General features: G+C 42.9%; 1 protein-coding gene across 1 annotated transcript; it reads left to right on the top strand.

The window, feature by feature from the left end:
- Positions 1-291: 291 nt before the first annotated feature.
- Positions 292-6,592, top strand: PHLDA1 (pleckstrin homology like domain family A member 1). The gene is made up of 2 exons (XM_028746654.2): positions 292-1,353; positions 2,591-6,592. Exon 1 carries the CDS (start codon positions 821-823, stop codon positions 1,331-1,333), a length of 513 nt encoding a protein of 170 aa, XP_028602487.2. The 5' UTR covers positions 292-820; the 3' UTR covers positions 1,334-1,353; positions 2,591-6,592.
- Positions 6,593-16,584: the final 9,992 nt, after the last annotated feature.

The raw sequence follows: 16,584 nt of genomic DNA, 5'->3' as shown, positions 1-16,584 counted from the left end.
GTCTGCGTATTTCTGCGTTCGGGCCCCTAGGAGTTTTAGTCTCCACATCAGCACAAGTACCATATAAATGCCTCGGGGCGTTTTTTCACACCGTGCGTGCCGCCCTCGATCCAATATAACGATCGCACTGCGGAGGAGTTCCGCCGTTGCAGAAATAAACAAAACTCTGTTATGGATGATTCGTGAGGCACCTTCTTTTTTAAAAAGGAAGCCCCGCGTCGTGACACAAGCAGCTCCTCAGCAGAACTGTTGCCTTCCGTCGGGAGGAGAAGTTGGGCGGGCAGGGAGGCGTCGCCCCCCCCCCCCCCGGTGAATCAGCTCCTGTGGGTGGCGCATTCTCCAGGGGGCGCCAGGACTGCAGCCTGCCTGCCTGCCGATGCCATTTAAAAAGTGCTCCAGCCCCGAGCGCGCCGGGTTCCTCGCCTCCTCGAGTTTGAGGAGCGGAAATGGCCAGCGCGGGAGAAGCGCTTTGTTCTTTGGCGGCGGCGCGGCGGCGGTTCGCGTGAGGCGCTACAGGCCTCTCTGGCAGGAGGGCAGGAGACGGAGAAGCGGGGAGGCGCGCCGGCCCTGAGGCGAAGGGTGTGCGAGCGAGAGCGCGGCGGGGCTTCCCTCATCTTCTTCCGCGAGCGCCCTCGGCCCCCTTGACGCGCCCCGCTGGGGTGGAGGAGCCGCGTTCAAAAGCAGCGCGAGCCCAGCAGCTTCCCTCAGTGGCTGCGGGGGACGCCCGGGCGTCGTCGGAGAAAAGGCTCCCGGGACCCCGAAGGCTCCTCTCCTTGCCCGGGTCTTGCGGGAACTTTGTTCCGGCGGCGCCGCCGGGAGGATGCTGGAGGGCGGCTGCAGAGCCGTGAAGGAGGGCGTGCTGGAGAAGCGCAGCGACGGCTTGCTGCAGCTGTGGAAGAAGAAGCGCTGCATCCTCACCGAGGAAGGGCTCCTGCTCATCCCGCCCAAGCAGCCGGAGCTGGCGGCGGCGGCGGCGGCGGCTCCTGCTCCGCCGCCTGCTGCTCCTCTGCCCGGCCTGGAGACGACGACGACGACGAGCGCGGCGCCCTCCGTGGTCGCCAAGATCAAGGAGCTGCCCTTCTCCACCATGAAGACGGTGGACTGCGTGGAGCGCAAAGGCAAGTACGTGTACTTCACGGTCGTGATGGCCGAGGGCAAAGAGATCGACTTTCGGTGCCCGCAGGAGCAGGGCTGGAACGCCGAGATCACGCTGCAGCTGGTGCAGTACAAGAACCGCCAGGCCATCCTGGCCGTCAAGTCCACGCGGCAGAAGCAGCAGCACCTCGTCCAGCAGCACGGGCCGCGCCTGCGGAGCGCCTCCAACTCCGCCTAGCCGGGCCCCAGCCAGGGCAGGTAGGAGCCAGGCGGGGAGAGGGCAGCTCTCCTGCCGCCGATCGCCCCGCTCCCTTTGCAGCCCTTCCCCAGCGCCTCTCTGGAAGAAGCCTTTCCAGGCGGATTCCCTAACAATCACCTCTCTCTGCCGTCTTAGTTTTGCCCGGCGAAAAGTGCCGTGTGGGGTGGCAAACTCGTGTTGCTTTCCTGAAGCGCGCGTCTGGATGGGCAGCCCGCTTCACGCGCGCGATGTTTGGCTTGGAATCATAGAGTTGGAAGAGACCCTGAGGATCATCTAGTCCAATAATAAAATAATAATAATAATTTATTCTTTATATCTTGCCCATCTGGCTGCCCCCCCCCTCTGCACTGCAGGAATATGCAGTTGTCCCATGCATGGGGTCGAACTTGCAACCTTGGCGGTTATCAGCACCAGTCTGTAGCCGCTGAGAGAAGTTGTGCATGAGGCTCAAGCATTAAAAACACGCGCAAATGCTCTCCTGTGGTCCGTGCACGTGTGTGTGTTTCATTAGCTGTGTATGTAAAAGAGAGAGAGTCACTAGGTGGCTTTCATTCCTTTCCCTGCACAGAAATCCTCTTCTGTAATTAAGAGTAAGGCTTGAAGCGCTTGATCGGATCCCTCTAGCAACCCTAGAGCATGTTGTTTGTCTTCTTGCTTGCTGGACCAATAGCCTCAGTGGACAGCTCTTCCGGCCCTTCTCAAACAGCATGTGCTTGCAGTGTGCTGTGGCATGATGGATTATTGTGCAGCTGCTAGATCAAGGCTGGCCCAAGCGCTTTGCCACCGGAGACAGAGCAAGAAATGCTCTCCTCCGCAAGTCAAGGTGAAGAGCACCCAAAGTCAATCAGGTGAATTTGCAACCAAAATTCCCAACACCCAAAAAAAATTTTTTTTAAATCCCTGCCCATATCTGCAAATCATTCAGTTCATTCAGTTCACATGTCATGCTTCTCCTTCCAAGCAATGGGGCTGAGAACAGTTAGTGACCCTTTGCATGTAACTGTAAAAGGAATTGGGGGGTGGGTGGGATGGGGGTGGTTAGAGCTAGCGTCTTCCTGGTGCTGAAGCCTAGTTATAGAAATAGCTGCCAGAGCCTCAGGTTGTTGCCTCTTGCAAGGACACTTTGCAAGAGACCCTGTTGTTTGTATTGGCGCTGTTTTAGGTAGGAAGTGTGTCTGTGGCTGTAAAAGAAGAATGCTGCTCAGTTATTCAGATCACTGTCCTGTGTTGTTATAGATGGAATTCAAACAATGCTTCTGGAAGCAAGGTGGACCCTCTCCATTGATCACAACCTTGGCAAACAAAGGGACTGCAGACACAAGGGAGAGCATCAGTTCTGCTGCTGGAGTCTTTCCACTTTTGATACTGCCCATGATTACTGCGGGGAAGCGTTTCAACTCTTGTAACTTTGACTACTGCTTATGAAGATTTGAAAGGATTATTTGGCCAGCTGGGCCTCAAAAAATATAAGATTGTTGCTGCCATATTCCACCCCCCGATCTGTTTTCTTTTTTATGTTAATTTATTAGTGGAGACTTTTGCAAGGTATTTCTGAATGTAGGCCATTTAGAAAGGAATCACACACAGAGTATAGTTGCATTGGCTATATTGCTACACTTAAAGGAAGGCAGAGGAGAGAAGGTGAGGTTGGTGAAATGAAGAGATGTACCAGAATATGGACTTTACAACTAGCCCCCCCCCCCACGTCACTTTTTACATCCGTTTTCCGTTGCCACAAGCGAGAGACTATTATGAAACAAATGTGTGAAATATGTCCTGGAATAAGGAAAGCAATGACTTGGAACCTGATTTCTAGGTTGCTTTAATGTTTATTATATGTTCATTTGGAGAGTATTATATTTTGTATCCAGTAGTAAATGCATTTGGGTATGCCACTTGTATGTATTCCTGCTTCGTGAAGAGGCTAAGGGAATCTGACTTCATGATCAAGGATAATCGATTTAAAAATACAATCATGCTATGTTCTTTTATTCAGATAATAGAACCATGCAGAGAACTGTTCATTGCACTTCTTTGTTTAAGTTTGGGACCCTGTCTGTAATGTTTCTCAGAGCTGTTACTTGATTCTCTTCAAATCATTCTAAAACATCTTCAAATGCTACACTAATCATCCCATCCAGTAAATGTCTTACTGTTTAACTGAGGAACTTTCCCAGAATTCCTGTAATTGAGTTCCCTAGATGAGCCTCAGCGCAACATTTTCCATTGCCCCCTGCCATAGCCTCTAAGAACATAGGACATTTCAGTCAGGGAGCAGCACTTATTTAAAAAAAAAACTAAAAACTAAGCAAAGATTCTGCTTTTGTTGTTTGTTTCTATTTACAGTCTTAATATGGAAAAAGTAAGGCTTCTAATAACATTGTTTCTTTTCAAAAGTTATTTTTAAATTGGTTCATTCAGTTACAAGGAGCCTAACGTAGTTAATTGGATAAGGGAAGGCCTTGGGTTTTGCAAGCATGTGTTGAACTTAAATCCAAACTTAACCAGTCCTGCATCAGGAGAAGACATTGTTGGGCACCTGCTGATACTGAAAGCATAGGTTCTCCTCTTTGCTGTTAAAACCTGTTTACCTGAGCATGCAAGCACTCTAGGTAGATATGTGGACTGGGCAAGTGAATAGATTGCGGCAACAACCATTGAAGTCATTCAGGGAGGGACCTTATGAAGCATGCCTTGCCCAAAGGCTTCCCAAAAGCCAACCCTTTATAAAGGGTACCTTGTGGTTCCTTTTATCCAAGTTAGTCTAAGTCTGCCAACAACAAATAATGAGAACTTACTCTGCCCCCATTAACAACAGATTAGTACTGCAGAGCACACTCTGTTAAGAATGCAGGCCTATACATACTAATTCAGATAAGTTATGAATGGCCTGTCTTAGGTTTGGTGATACCCAGTGTTCGTCATACCCTGAGTAGACCTATTGAAATCAACAGGCTTAAGTCTATTGATTTCAGTGGGTCTAATCTTCATGTCTGTTGACAGTATTCCTGGCTTCTTTCCTCAACATTATCTAAATAGTGTTTAAATGTTTGTAAAATAAATTACCCCAAAACACCAATGGTTTCAGAAACAGGACTTAACATGATTAGTTTTGCCAGTCTCCTTTTCCCACCCAAATCATTGAGAGCCTCTCTCCGTGTCTACCTCCACTTCCACTGTTTAATGTTATGGAATGGGGAATTGGACCAAAATATTAAATTCCATGCTCAATTTCTTGAGGTTAACTGATGTTGTCATAACTTCTCAATACAGTGGTACCTCTGGTTACAAACTTAATTCGTTCCAGAGGTCCGTTTTTAACCTGAAACTGTTCTTAACCTGAGTATCACTTTAGCTAATAGTGCCTCCTGCTGCTGCCACGCCGCCGCCGCACAATTTTGTTCTCATCCTGAGGTAAAGTTCTTAACCTGAGGTACTACTTCTGGGTTAGTCTGTAACTCGAGGTGTTTGCAACCCGAGGTACCGCTGTATACTGTGTTTTTTTTAAAAAATGGTGGCAGAAGTCTTCAGTCATGCTAACTTTTGCTATTTTTCACAATGTATTGGAAAACTTTGATGCTAGCTAAGCCTTGTAAGCTCTGGCGGGAAGGTAAATAGCGTTTCTGTGCGCTGCTCTGGTTTGCCAGAAGCGGCTTAGTCATGCTGGCCACATGACCCAGAAGCTGTACTCTGGCTCCCTCGGCCAATAAAGCGAGATGAGCGCCGCAACCCCAGAGTTGTCCGTGACTGGACCTAACTGTCAGGAGTCCCTTTACCTTTACCTTTAAGCCTTGTAATGGTGGATTCAGCTGATGCTACTGCCTTTAATGCATGACTGACTAGACTAAAGGCCCACAGACATTACCCCCAGTCACCTCAGAACAAATTGTAGGAAAAATATGAGAAGTGTGAAGGAATCATGCTTATTCTGTGATATGAGGAGTAAACATCTTCACTTTTTGTGGCCTCCTGTTGGGCGTATCTTAAGGACAAACTTCCTTCCCATCCCGAGTTCATTTTTTTGTACTGAGAATATGTGACTTGTATGATCAAGTTGGCTGTGGCTTTGTGCTTCTTTAGGATTGCTTTATTTTGTATTACCTTTAAGACTTAGAAGAAATATCCACAGGAATGGATCTGCGTCTCTGTTGCCAAGAGATGTCTTTGCAGTGTATAAAACAGAGGTCATTCCTAGACTGTTTGAGACTATGACAGAGGGCAACAACTTTAGGGATGTCTCCAACTATGCTTTACTCAGAACACATCCATTTTAATTAATGAACCTCAATAATATTACAAGTTTCATGAGGAAAGGACAAATTTTACCAAGGAAATTCAGGGTATAGGTACTTAGTAATAATGGATGGTTTTGCACATGTGCTTTTTTGAGCTTCTCCTCCCTCTGTGTGATGTTCTGCATGATGCAGAGACTCCACAAATGGAGCCTGTTACAGTGGCTTCACTACCAGCCTGTCTCCAAATAAGGTCCCAGTGAAAAGTTTTACATTAGTGTTGCAAATTAATGGTGGGGGGGAAGTAACAGGTAGGCCACCTGTGATTCTCCTTGGATGAAGATAGAACTTTAATAAAACAAACAAATTTCCGCGTCATGGTAAACCTATGAACTGCAGAGGTTTTTCGTACTTCGCTCCTTCCTGAACAAAAGCAGGAGCAACCAACCACGGTCCCTGACTTAGAATTACATTGGAACTAGGGATCAGGCTTTCTTTCATGCCAAACAAACTACAGTATGAAGCCACAATTTCGTATTGGCTTACTAATTGTGGTTTGTTTGAGCAAAACAAAACAAAATCACCGGCTTGGATTTATCACAAAGTCAGGGGTCACGGTTTGTTTACTCATCCTAGGGGAGGAGTGAAGCTGGAGCAATCTCCACATTCATTATAAACTTTATAATGACGTGCAAACTGGACATTTGTTTCTCAGTAGGAGATGCCTGTTTTCAGTTTTCAGAAGAAAGGAAATCACCCCTGTGGTTTTTCTGTTACATTTTGGAAGTAAAAAACTCCCCACCCTTTTCTTTTTTAGTTCATTGTTTTCAATTACTGGCTTTTGCAAAGTAGCTGCAGTGATGTACCAAATGTTTTCTGGCACATTGTGAGCTGAAACAAGTGTTATCAAACAAAATATGTGTAAATATGATGCAAATGATTTCTGAGAGATGTGATTTATTTTTCAATATGCATTCCATTTCAAATAAAGAAATATTCATTGAAATGTTCCCTTGATATGGTATGAAAAGACTACATCTTCAAAGGAGGATGGAAACAAAATTTCTGGACATAATCAATAGACTGCTGTAAAACTTACATCTGTGGACTATCATTTTCATTGATTCAACCATTTTGAGGTCATGACATAGAAGGTAGATTGTTTTTAAAGAAAATCTATAATTGGTTTTCATTAGAGAGAGGCCTCCTAAGAGAGAGGCTAGGTGACAAAAAACCTAATAATTACAGTGGATCTTTTCAAGAAGGGTTTTCCCCCTTTATGACTCACTTGAATGCAAGGTGCATCAATAACACTCTGCTCAACAGGACAACCTTCATCTGTAGCGTCTTTTCCTTTCCTCCTTCACAGCATGGTCCTTTTGGAGAAAATTGTGCTTGCCACAGGCTATAAGCTTTGCTTTCAGGTTGACTTTTTAATATTTCCATTTTACAAAAGAGTAATAGAGGCTGGGAGGTAGCGATTGCACAAGACCACCCAACAGGTTCATGATTGAGCCAGAATTTGATGCCATATTTCCAAAGGTCCAGGCTGAAGATGATGTTCATATAAAAAGAGGGAAATTGGTAGTTCACTAAAGTATGTGTTATTATGTGACTAGGAGCCATCACATCACAAGTTAGCTCATTTCCAGTAAGGAGGGAGGGCAAGACACTGAAAATACTGTATGTTTTGAAACAAGGCCTTGTCTGTCCATGCATGGCAATTTTCAGCACTCTAGCGCCTGGCATGCATTCAGCCAGCATCAAAACATTGTGACCTCCCTATTACCCAAGGGAATTGCAAAAGGAATTGCTTAGTCATCATCACACAGCAGTTCTGCAAATCAGTGGGAGGAATACATCATAGTCGTCTTGGATGACTGAATGGTGTCTCCGGAAAGGTTTCTTTTTCCTTTGCTGAAAACAAGTCCCTAATCCATTCTATAAACGTTGGTTTCTTTTCTGATAACAGTAAGGCAGATGACATTATTTCGAAACATGCCACCCCTTTTCTATTAAAAAGAGAGAGAGAAGTCTCACTCAAACTCTCTTTGGCTCATTCTTCTCCGTGTTGCTCTCCTTTACCTTCAGCTTCACTGAAGACAATGTGTACTTATGTTAAAGGAGTGACAGGGGTCTGTTTAACCTGGCCCATCCATCTCCACCTTTGTTGAGATCACACAGGGTCCCCAGACGTTTGACAGTCTATTGACCCTGTGCCACCACTGTGATTGCTTCCCCGCTGCCACCAACCCGTTTCGGGTACACACGGAGTCCAGACAGTTGTTAACATTAACAAATGATCAAGTTTATTTTATAGGCATGAACAAGTTTATGGTTTCAGTTAATTTTTCTTGGCAGTTTCTTAATCTTAGTTCCTTTACTGTCCTATACGTTCCTAACAACTTCAAACTGATTATCCCAACTATCTATCTGACTCCACCTAACAGTTCCTCTCACTCTCTCACAACACAACTCGACCAACCCACAGACTTATATTCTCCCTCTGTGGTTTTGTATCTGTCAGGTGGAGATATGTAGTAGAAGGAACTGCTGAAGTGGTCAAACCGTTTCTCACCTGGCTGGAGGACACCTCATCCTAAAGCCTCAGGGTCTAGTCTGGGCTAGTCTTGCCTGGAGCTGGGAAAACTTTCTCTCTGCTAGCTCCAAAGCTTTGGGGGCCTCCCTAGAAACCATGGGCTACTTGCACTCCACTGCTGAGAGGGCTGCATTGGTTACCAATCTGTTTTTGGGCCAACTCTGAGGTTTTCAAGTTAGTTCCCTAAACAACTTGGACTCCAAGTACCTTAAGGACTGCCTGAATCCTTACGCTCCCCACCCCTTAGTTGCTAAGATCGTTAGATGGAGCAATTTCAGTGGTCCCAAATGCCCCTGAAGGTTCAGCTGGACTTTACAAAGGATTGAGCCTTTACTGTGGCAAACGCTGCTCAGTTTTAGGAATTTTCTAAAAGTCACATTATTCACAAACCTTTCACACGTGAGGTTTTTGACATCAAGCTCTTATTGGTGTGTTCGATGTTTTTATTGTTTTTGTTGTTAATACTTTGTTTTTAGCCTGTATACTTACAGTATCCATGAAAGTACAGTTTGTAAATATTTAAATAAAGACACTTATGAGAAGAAGTATGTAATAATTTCCAAGCAATCTTCTGAATTACGATGCATTTTTGGGAACAGATTGGCGCTTGCTTTCCTGAACTAAGGTTTACCATAATGCAGTGCACTGTACACCATTAATTGTATTATGAAAGACAAGCTAACGTGCATTTCCCACAGTCTAAATTACTTGCAGAGAGTCAAGAAATGTTTCTGATTCTATTCTGGGCCCAACAGTAAAAAGTCAAAGATAAGTTTGCTTGCAAATGTTTAGATCAAGGTCTCATTGCTGTGATTGTGCTAAAAATTGGAGGCTTTGATATCTTTGGGAAATGTAAACTCAGTACAAGTTTTCGAGCTTCCCAGTACTGCCCTTTAGCCAACATTTATACCTCCCCCCCCCCCCCCGCTTCAGTTTTCTTTCAATTTTTGCTGAGTTTTCTGTGTTCTTGCATTTCAACATGTTTATCTTCATGCCAGAAGCTACTACACTTACTTAATTTCTGGCTGTCACACAGCTAATAAAAGCACTTTGGTAAAAGGGGAGGGGGGAATTGCAATGCTGTTTTTAAGGTCTCTGATGAGTTTATTCAACGAATGCACTTTAGCAAGCCATTTGGTCCCTTTGCATATAATATGTCAATTACATGCCTATGCACATGCCAAACAGAGAGAAGAATGGGATGCATATTGGTCTTGCAGCAGTCCATGTGCTAACTCTACATTGCCCCAAACTTCATTTCAGCCAAGGCCATTTCAAGTCATCTGAGAAGCTGTTGTGCAGATGACCCCTTAAGGTCGTGTGGCAGCACCTACTTTCTCATTAGCACAATGTTGCATTTGTCATATTTACAAACGGTTCCATAAAAAGATTGTGTAAATGTGCTTCACAGGACTGTTATGGGAAGCAAAAGGCAAACTTAAGAAGTTGTTCACTCGCAGTTAAGGAATGTAAAAGGTCCCTAGGGTATAGGATGACCTTTAAGTTCTGCCAGAAGACTGGTAAGACATATGCTTTCATTTAAAATAAATGTGTATCTTGCTCTTTCCCCTATGAAAATAAGAGCAAAATGGTGAAAAACTGCTTGAGAGCCTTTGCCACACAGCAATATCCAAATTGAACAAGATTTTCATGTGAACATTTTTCTACTGGCTTCTCCGTAATGAAGATGGCATTAAAGTTGTGGATGGGTTTCTAAATGTATTTTGAGGTTTTATTGTATCTTCAGCATGTACATTTTACCTTTGATCTTCTTGTCTTATGAAGGTAAATGTGTAGTTGCCAAGGTAATGTGACATTATGGGCCTCAGAAAAGACAATGCCCTACTGCATGCCAGGGCCATATCTAGGGGGTGGTGAGGTGGGCCCCCGCCAGGGGCACAGGCGATGGAGGGGTGCAAAATCGGCTAAAAATATGTCCATAAATATAAATATTGATTATTGCCTCATAATAAATGGTTTTCAATAGAGGGTGAATTGAATGGGTGGAAGGGCGGGGGGGGAGGGATGTTGGAGGAGAGGCAGGAAGAAGAGCTAATTAGTCCGTGGCTAGGGGGTGCAATCCGGAAAGTTCTGCTAGGGGCGCAAGATCACCTAGCTACGGCTCTGCTGCATGCTATGATACTGCAAACAATACCTTCATGTGACAAAGGGACTTGTCTCACCTCTGAACAGAGTAACATTTTCATACAGGGAGTCCTACTTGTCATTTTCATCTTGCCTTTATACAAGATTAGATCGTGTGCTTTATTTCTCATGGGGCAGGTTACTTACTGGAAAGGGTAAGAAATAATCACCAAGATGGATAGAAATACCACACGGAGTTTCTTTCAGAAGGCAGTGTGGATAGATGCAAGGTTCTTGTAACTGATGGTTGTGGTTGCATTGGCAGACGATAGTAACTTTAGGAGAGACCTGAATTTAAAAAGTATGGGGAACAGTGGCTTAGTTGTAAGGTTAGACCTTTGAAAACTGAACTGTCAACACAACTGTGCTTAGGCTATGCCCATAGATAGACTATATTATTGTCCAGCATTACCGTCACTTTGCTTGTGGTTGGGAAATATGGAGGAGGGGTTTTGAATTGCTTATTTTGCAACTCTTCCAAGAGCAATTATTTCACGTACAGCTAAAAGCTTTGAAAATAATTAAAACTCCGCTGCAAGTGACGAGAGAGAGAGAGAGAGAGAGATCATTCAATGACAATTATGCTTCATGGCCTTCAAGACTCCTTTCCACAGTTCCTAAAAGCAATTAGAAGTAAGTAGCAAGTCTGGATTGTTCATCCCCTTTTCACAGCTGCAAACTGAATGGTACTCATTAAGGTATAATCTGGTTTGAATTTGCAGCTGTCTGCTTCCTAAATTCCCTTTATTTTTAAAAATATCTATAGCCTCAAGCAACAATAATAAAAGGAAGAAAGACGTGAAATAGCAACGATTTACCCTGCGGTATTTCCAAGACCTCTTCCTTTCATATGTATGATCATAGCTTCAATCTTATCCCACGCTTTTTATGCAATACTATTCTCAACAGAATCTTTAACAATATAGTTTCTGAGTACCATTTAAACACAACATATAAATGATGAATTAATATAAGTGCATCAGTGGTAAAGAGAGCTCTGTTTACCAGCTTAGGTTGATACACCATCTGTGACCGGTATCAGTGGTTGGACCTGCTTCAGTTATTCATACACGAGTTACTTTCAAAGATGACTACTGTAAGCTACTCTATGGAGGACTGGTTTTGAGGAGGGTTCAAAAGCTCCAGTTTGTGCAAAATGTAACTGTCCAGATGTTGACGGGAGCCAAAGGGGCTGGGGGCGGTTCCCTGAACTCATAGCACCAATTTTGCACCAGTTGCATGCGTTAGTGGCGTGTTCCCAGGCAGAATTAAAAGTACAGTGTTAATAACCCTTAAATTCCTAAATTGGTTTGGGCCAGGATAACTGAAGAACCATCAATCCCTGTATAATCCTGCCCATATATTAAGAACAGCTACAAAGGTCCAGCTTGTATGCCTGCCAGTAAAATCTATTAGGCTGGTGGCATGAAAGACAGATCCTTCTTGATGGTGGCTCTGTAGTTATAGAACTCCCTTTCTGGACGGTGCTTGCTCACCCCCCCCCCCAACCTGGTTCAACTGGGTCTTAAAAACGTGTCCGTTCCATGTTGCTTATCCTCAATTGTGTTTCTTGAGACTTTGAGCTGCCTTACAATAGTGTATTCTTATGATTTGACACTTCAAATATTAACTATCTATCATCTATCTATATCTATCTCTCTATCTCTCTATCATCTATCATCTATCATCTATCATCTATCATCTATCTATCATCTATCTATCTATCTATCTATCTATCTATCTATCTATCATCTATCATCTATCATCTATCATCTATCATCTATCTATCATCTATCTATCTATCTATCTATCTATCTATCATCTATCATCTATCTATCTATCTATCTATCTATCTATCTATCTATCTATCTATCATCTATCTATCTATCTATCATCTATCTATCTATCTATCTATCTATCTATCTATCTATCATCTATCTATCTATCTATCTATCTATCTATCTATCTATCTATCATCTATCTATCTATCATCTATCTATCATCTATCTATCTATCTATCTATCTATCTATCTATCTATCTATCTATCTATCTATCTATCATCTATCTATCTATCATCTATCTATCTATCATCTATCTATCTATCTATCTATCTATCTATCTATCTATCTATCTATCTATCTATCATCTATCTATCTATCATCTATCTATCATCTATCTATCATCTATCTATCTATCTATCTATCTATCTATCTATCTATCTATCTATCATCTATCTATCTATCTATCTATCTATCATCTATCTATCTATCTATCTATCTATCTATCTATCTATCTATCTATCATCTATCTATCTATCTATCTATCATCTATCTATCTATCTATCTATCATCTATCTATCTATCATTCTATCTATCATCTATCTATCATCTATCTATCTATCTATCTATCTATCTATCTATCTTCTATCTATCTATCTATCTATCATCTATCATCTATCATCTATCATCTATCATCTATCATCTATCTATCATCTATCTATCTATCATCTATCATCTATCATCTATCTATCATCTATCTATCTATCATCTATCTATCTATCTATCATCTATCTATCTATCTATCATCTATCATCACCCTTCATCCAAAGAGCTCAGGGCGGTTCACAAGATAAAAATACATGATAAAAATATAGCTTAATGTTTTGCATCTCATTGGGTACATGTCCTTGTGGGTTTTATGCCTTAAAAGGCTGGCTATATATACATTAATCGTCCTAACCAAATGGTTGACTATTTTATGATATTCACTGAACAGGTGGTGGTAATGGTATTTGGCTGGCAATAAATATATTTATACAAAAAAATGATGGAAATAATCATAGTAACAATTTGCAATCATTTTTTTTTTAAATCACCCTCCAGAATTCCAGTCATAAATTGTGCATTCACATAAATAAACATCTCCTTTTGATAGCTTTGGTCTTTCCCCCAATCCAGTTTTCTTTCCAGCCTTTCAGTTTTAATTGTAGGTTTTAATCTACATCATATAAAGCACCTGGCTCCTTTTCTAATGGCTATTCTAATGGCTACTTACGCCTTTAAAGACTGGAGAAGTGTTTCTGGAATACAGATTACTCTGTTTTACACACGGAAATTCCAGCTACATCTAACTTTCAAAAAGGCAATACTCCCTCAGCAAAAGTGACTATTGGAAGTGGAGTAAGATGAACCAGGGTAACACATGTTCCCAAGGTATTCCCAGTACAGAGAAGTTGAGGCCAGATGTATTTGAACATGCAGGAAAATCCTAATGTAGAAAAAGCCTCACGGGACTGCAGCTTACAGGACCTTTGGATCTCTTTCGCCCAACTGCAATTAATGTAAGTAGAAATCTTGGCTGCACTCCAAAAAGCACATACTTGGAGCCATCTCACCGGAATTGGAGTGACATGTTCATTGTAATTAATATCAAGACTGCAGGGTAAAGGGCCTTTGACCAAGTATCAGAGAAAGCAGTCTAGGAGACCCAGGGAAACACAGAGTTTGGTTTTTATCCCCCACTTCCACTTCCCTAAGCCTTTGTCTCCTAGATTGTGTCAATGCCTTCAACAGATTTTGACATGGTACAAGAGTGCAGATTCCTCTGTTTTTACCAGGTAAAGGTAAAGGGACCCGTGACCATTAGGTCTAGTCGTGACCGACTCTGGGGTTGCATGCTCATCTCACTTTACTGGCCGAGGGAGCTGACGTTTGTCTGCAGACAGTTTCCCCGGGTCATGTGGCCAGCATGACTAAGCTGCTTCTGGCGAACCAGAGCAGCGCACGGAAACGCCGTTTACCTTCCCGCTGGAGCGGTCCCTATTTATCTACTTGCACTTTGACGTGCTTTCGAACTGCTAGGTTGGCAGGAGCAGGGACCGAGCAACGGGAGCTCACCCCGTCGCGGGGATTCGAACCGCAGACTTTCTGATTGGCAAGTCCTAGGCTCTGTGGTTTAACCCACAGCACCACCCGCGTCCCTTTTCACCAGGTACATCCCACCTAATTAATACAACTTCTGCACTTCTGCTTTTTTGGTTCCATATTACATTGATAGTTCATATGCATGCAAGAATCAACTGTGTGAATCGGCCTGGAAAGCCAATGTGGGGGGTGGGGTGGGTGGTTTCTCCGCACAAGGCGTGCAACATTGAGAAGATCCATCTTGAGAAAGATCCACTTGGGCGCACCAAATGTGAGCCTTACACAAGGTGCCATATTATGAAAGATTACCAAAATCCACCTCTGACACAGGCGACCCAGCTTTTAGGAGGGGAGGCTAGACATGGCAGTTGTTTCAACCCAATTTGTGCAGTGATTCTCAGCTTGTGGAGAGTCCTTTGTGTGCAGTACTACATTGGATTGTTTAATGCGCTGCTGCAAATCCACACTGAGGATGTAAACAAGTGCCAAGTTCTCCACACGGCAATTGCTCCACACAAATGTCTTGCTGAGCTGCAGTTATGTGAGTAACCTTCTAGTGGCCCCATTCCCACTTTCTCTGCATGAGTCCTGTAAGAAAACGGGGTGTGTGTATTTGTGTACTCTAATCTAGCCAAAACCGCTGGACAGTTAGTCTGCCTAAATAAGTACACTTCAGAGGGAACGTGGATTTTTAATTAAAGGAAAAACACTGAAATCGAAACTTGGGCAGGTTGGCAATGTTAATTCCTCCAGAAAATAAGGATTCCCACAAATTCTTTTTTTAACAAAACAAAACAAACCATAATTCAGCAACTAGCAACCAGTAATTCAGACATGGTGTCTGAATTAATTCAACAAAATAGATGACCAACAGTGGGATCCTAAACTCAAGAAAGAGGATGTCATACCACTTTAAAATGTACTTTATTCTCTGAGGGAACATTCACTCCAACCGCTAAGCAAATCTGCTCAGTTTGGCTTCTATCATTTAGGACACCACCTACAATTAATACCTAGTTTTGTTAATAAAACACTACCCAGTTTCTCTTTATTACAGCCACGGATTTAACACGGTACCTTCTGTGTTCAAAAGCAGATGCTCTACCACTGAGCTGTGGTCCCTCACACACACACCTGTTTTGTTTACCATCTAGCCTGCTGAAGAGGTATGGAGAACTTGAAAATTTGCATGCTATTTTGCGACATTTTTGGCTTCTAATAATGGCCCAATATGGATTTTTTATAGTTTATTCTGGACTGACATTACTACCTTTACTTTTAATGAATGTTGATCTCTCCCATAGAGATCAACAACACAACATCATCCTGGTCTCGTGAGAAGAAAAATATTGTGTTTGGTCACCTTGTGTTTAATCACCTTTAGAAAACTTGTTTTTGCATATATTTGCATTTGATACAGAGCCAGTAGTTTGACATTACCATTCTTTTCTGCAGCAATAGGTCAGAGGAAACGTATAGAAAATTAAATAGAATAGCATAGCTTATTGTTAACTGTCTGTGGACATCCCTGTCTCTTTAATGAGATATTTCCAATTAAGGTTTGAATGGGCAACCTGAAAGTTCACCACTACAGTGTTAGGGGTCAAAATAAATTGTATATAAAGGAAGGACTGACATTTGGGTTTTGCAGCATTAACTGTAATTTAATCAATAGTATCCCACCCTGCTCCACACACACACGTTTTTCATGAGAACTTACTAGAAACTGTATTGATTATGTTTCCTTTGTTCAGTTCTTTAGCTCAGGCTCCTAACATCTGTCTGTCTCAAGAAACAGTGAAGGAGTGTGCCTTTGGGGGTGAAGTCAAACCATTAAAGAGTTACAGCACCTGCTGTGGCTGTAGAGGCCAATACGGGAGAGACATGTTTTGTTGCAGCTGGGGAAGATGAAGGCATCCAGTTGTGCTGCTGCAGATGCGCCATGGTGTTTCTTCTTTCTGCACTCCTCCCAGTGTTCATTCCTCCTCTGGTCATTGCTGTGGATACACGACTTGACTGCCTGTCTCCAGGCACTTAGGTTGTCTGCAAGGGATTCCCACATGGTGGTGTTAATGTTTGCGGACATCTTTATAACACAAGAGTTGGTCTGCCAGCAGGTCTAGTGCCTGAAGCCAGTTCCCTGCAGAGTATGTCTTTGTGGATCCCGCCATCTTTCATTCTGTGGACATGAACAAGCCAGTGTCGACATCCCTGAGACAGGAGTGCAAACATGCATCAACTAACTATTTAGAGGTAGTCAAATTGTGAATTCTGCAAAGAACCCTAAAGCAGGTGCTATTTATCCTTCCCTAAAATAAAAGATGCTCTGT

The sequence above is a fragment of the Podarcis muralis genome, chromosome 10, assembly GCF_964188315.1.
Source record: "Podarcis muralis chromosome 10, rPodMur119.hap1.1, whole genome shotgun sequence".
Classification (NCBI taxonomy): Eukaryota; Metazoa; Chordata; class Lepidosauria; order Squamata; family Lacertidae; genus Podarcis; species Podarcis muralis.
The sequence above is the reverse complement of the archived record's forward strand: the minus strand, read 5'-3'. Positions and strand labels throughout refer to the sequence as shown.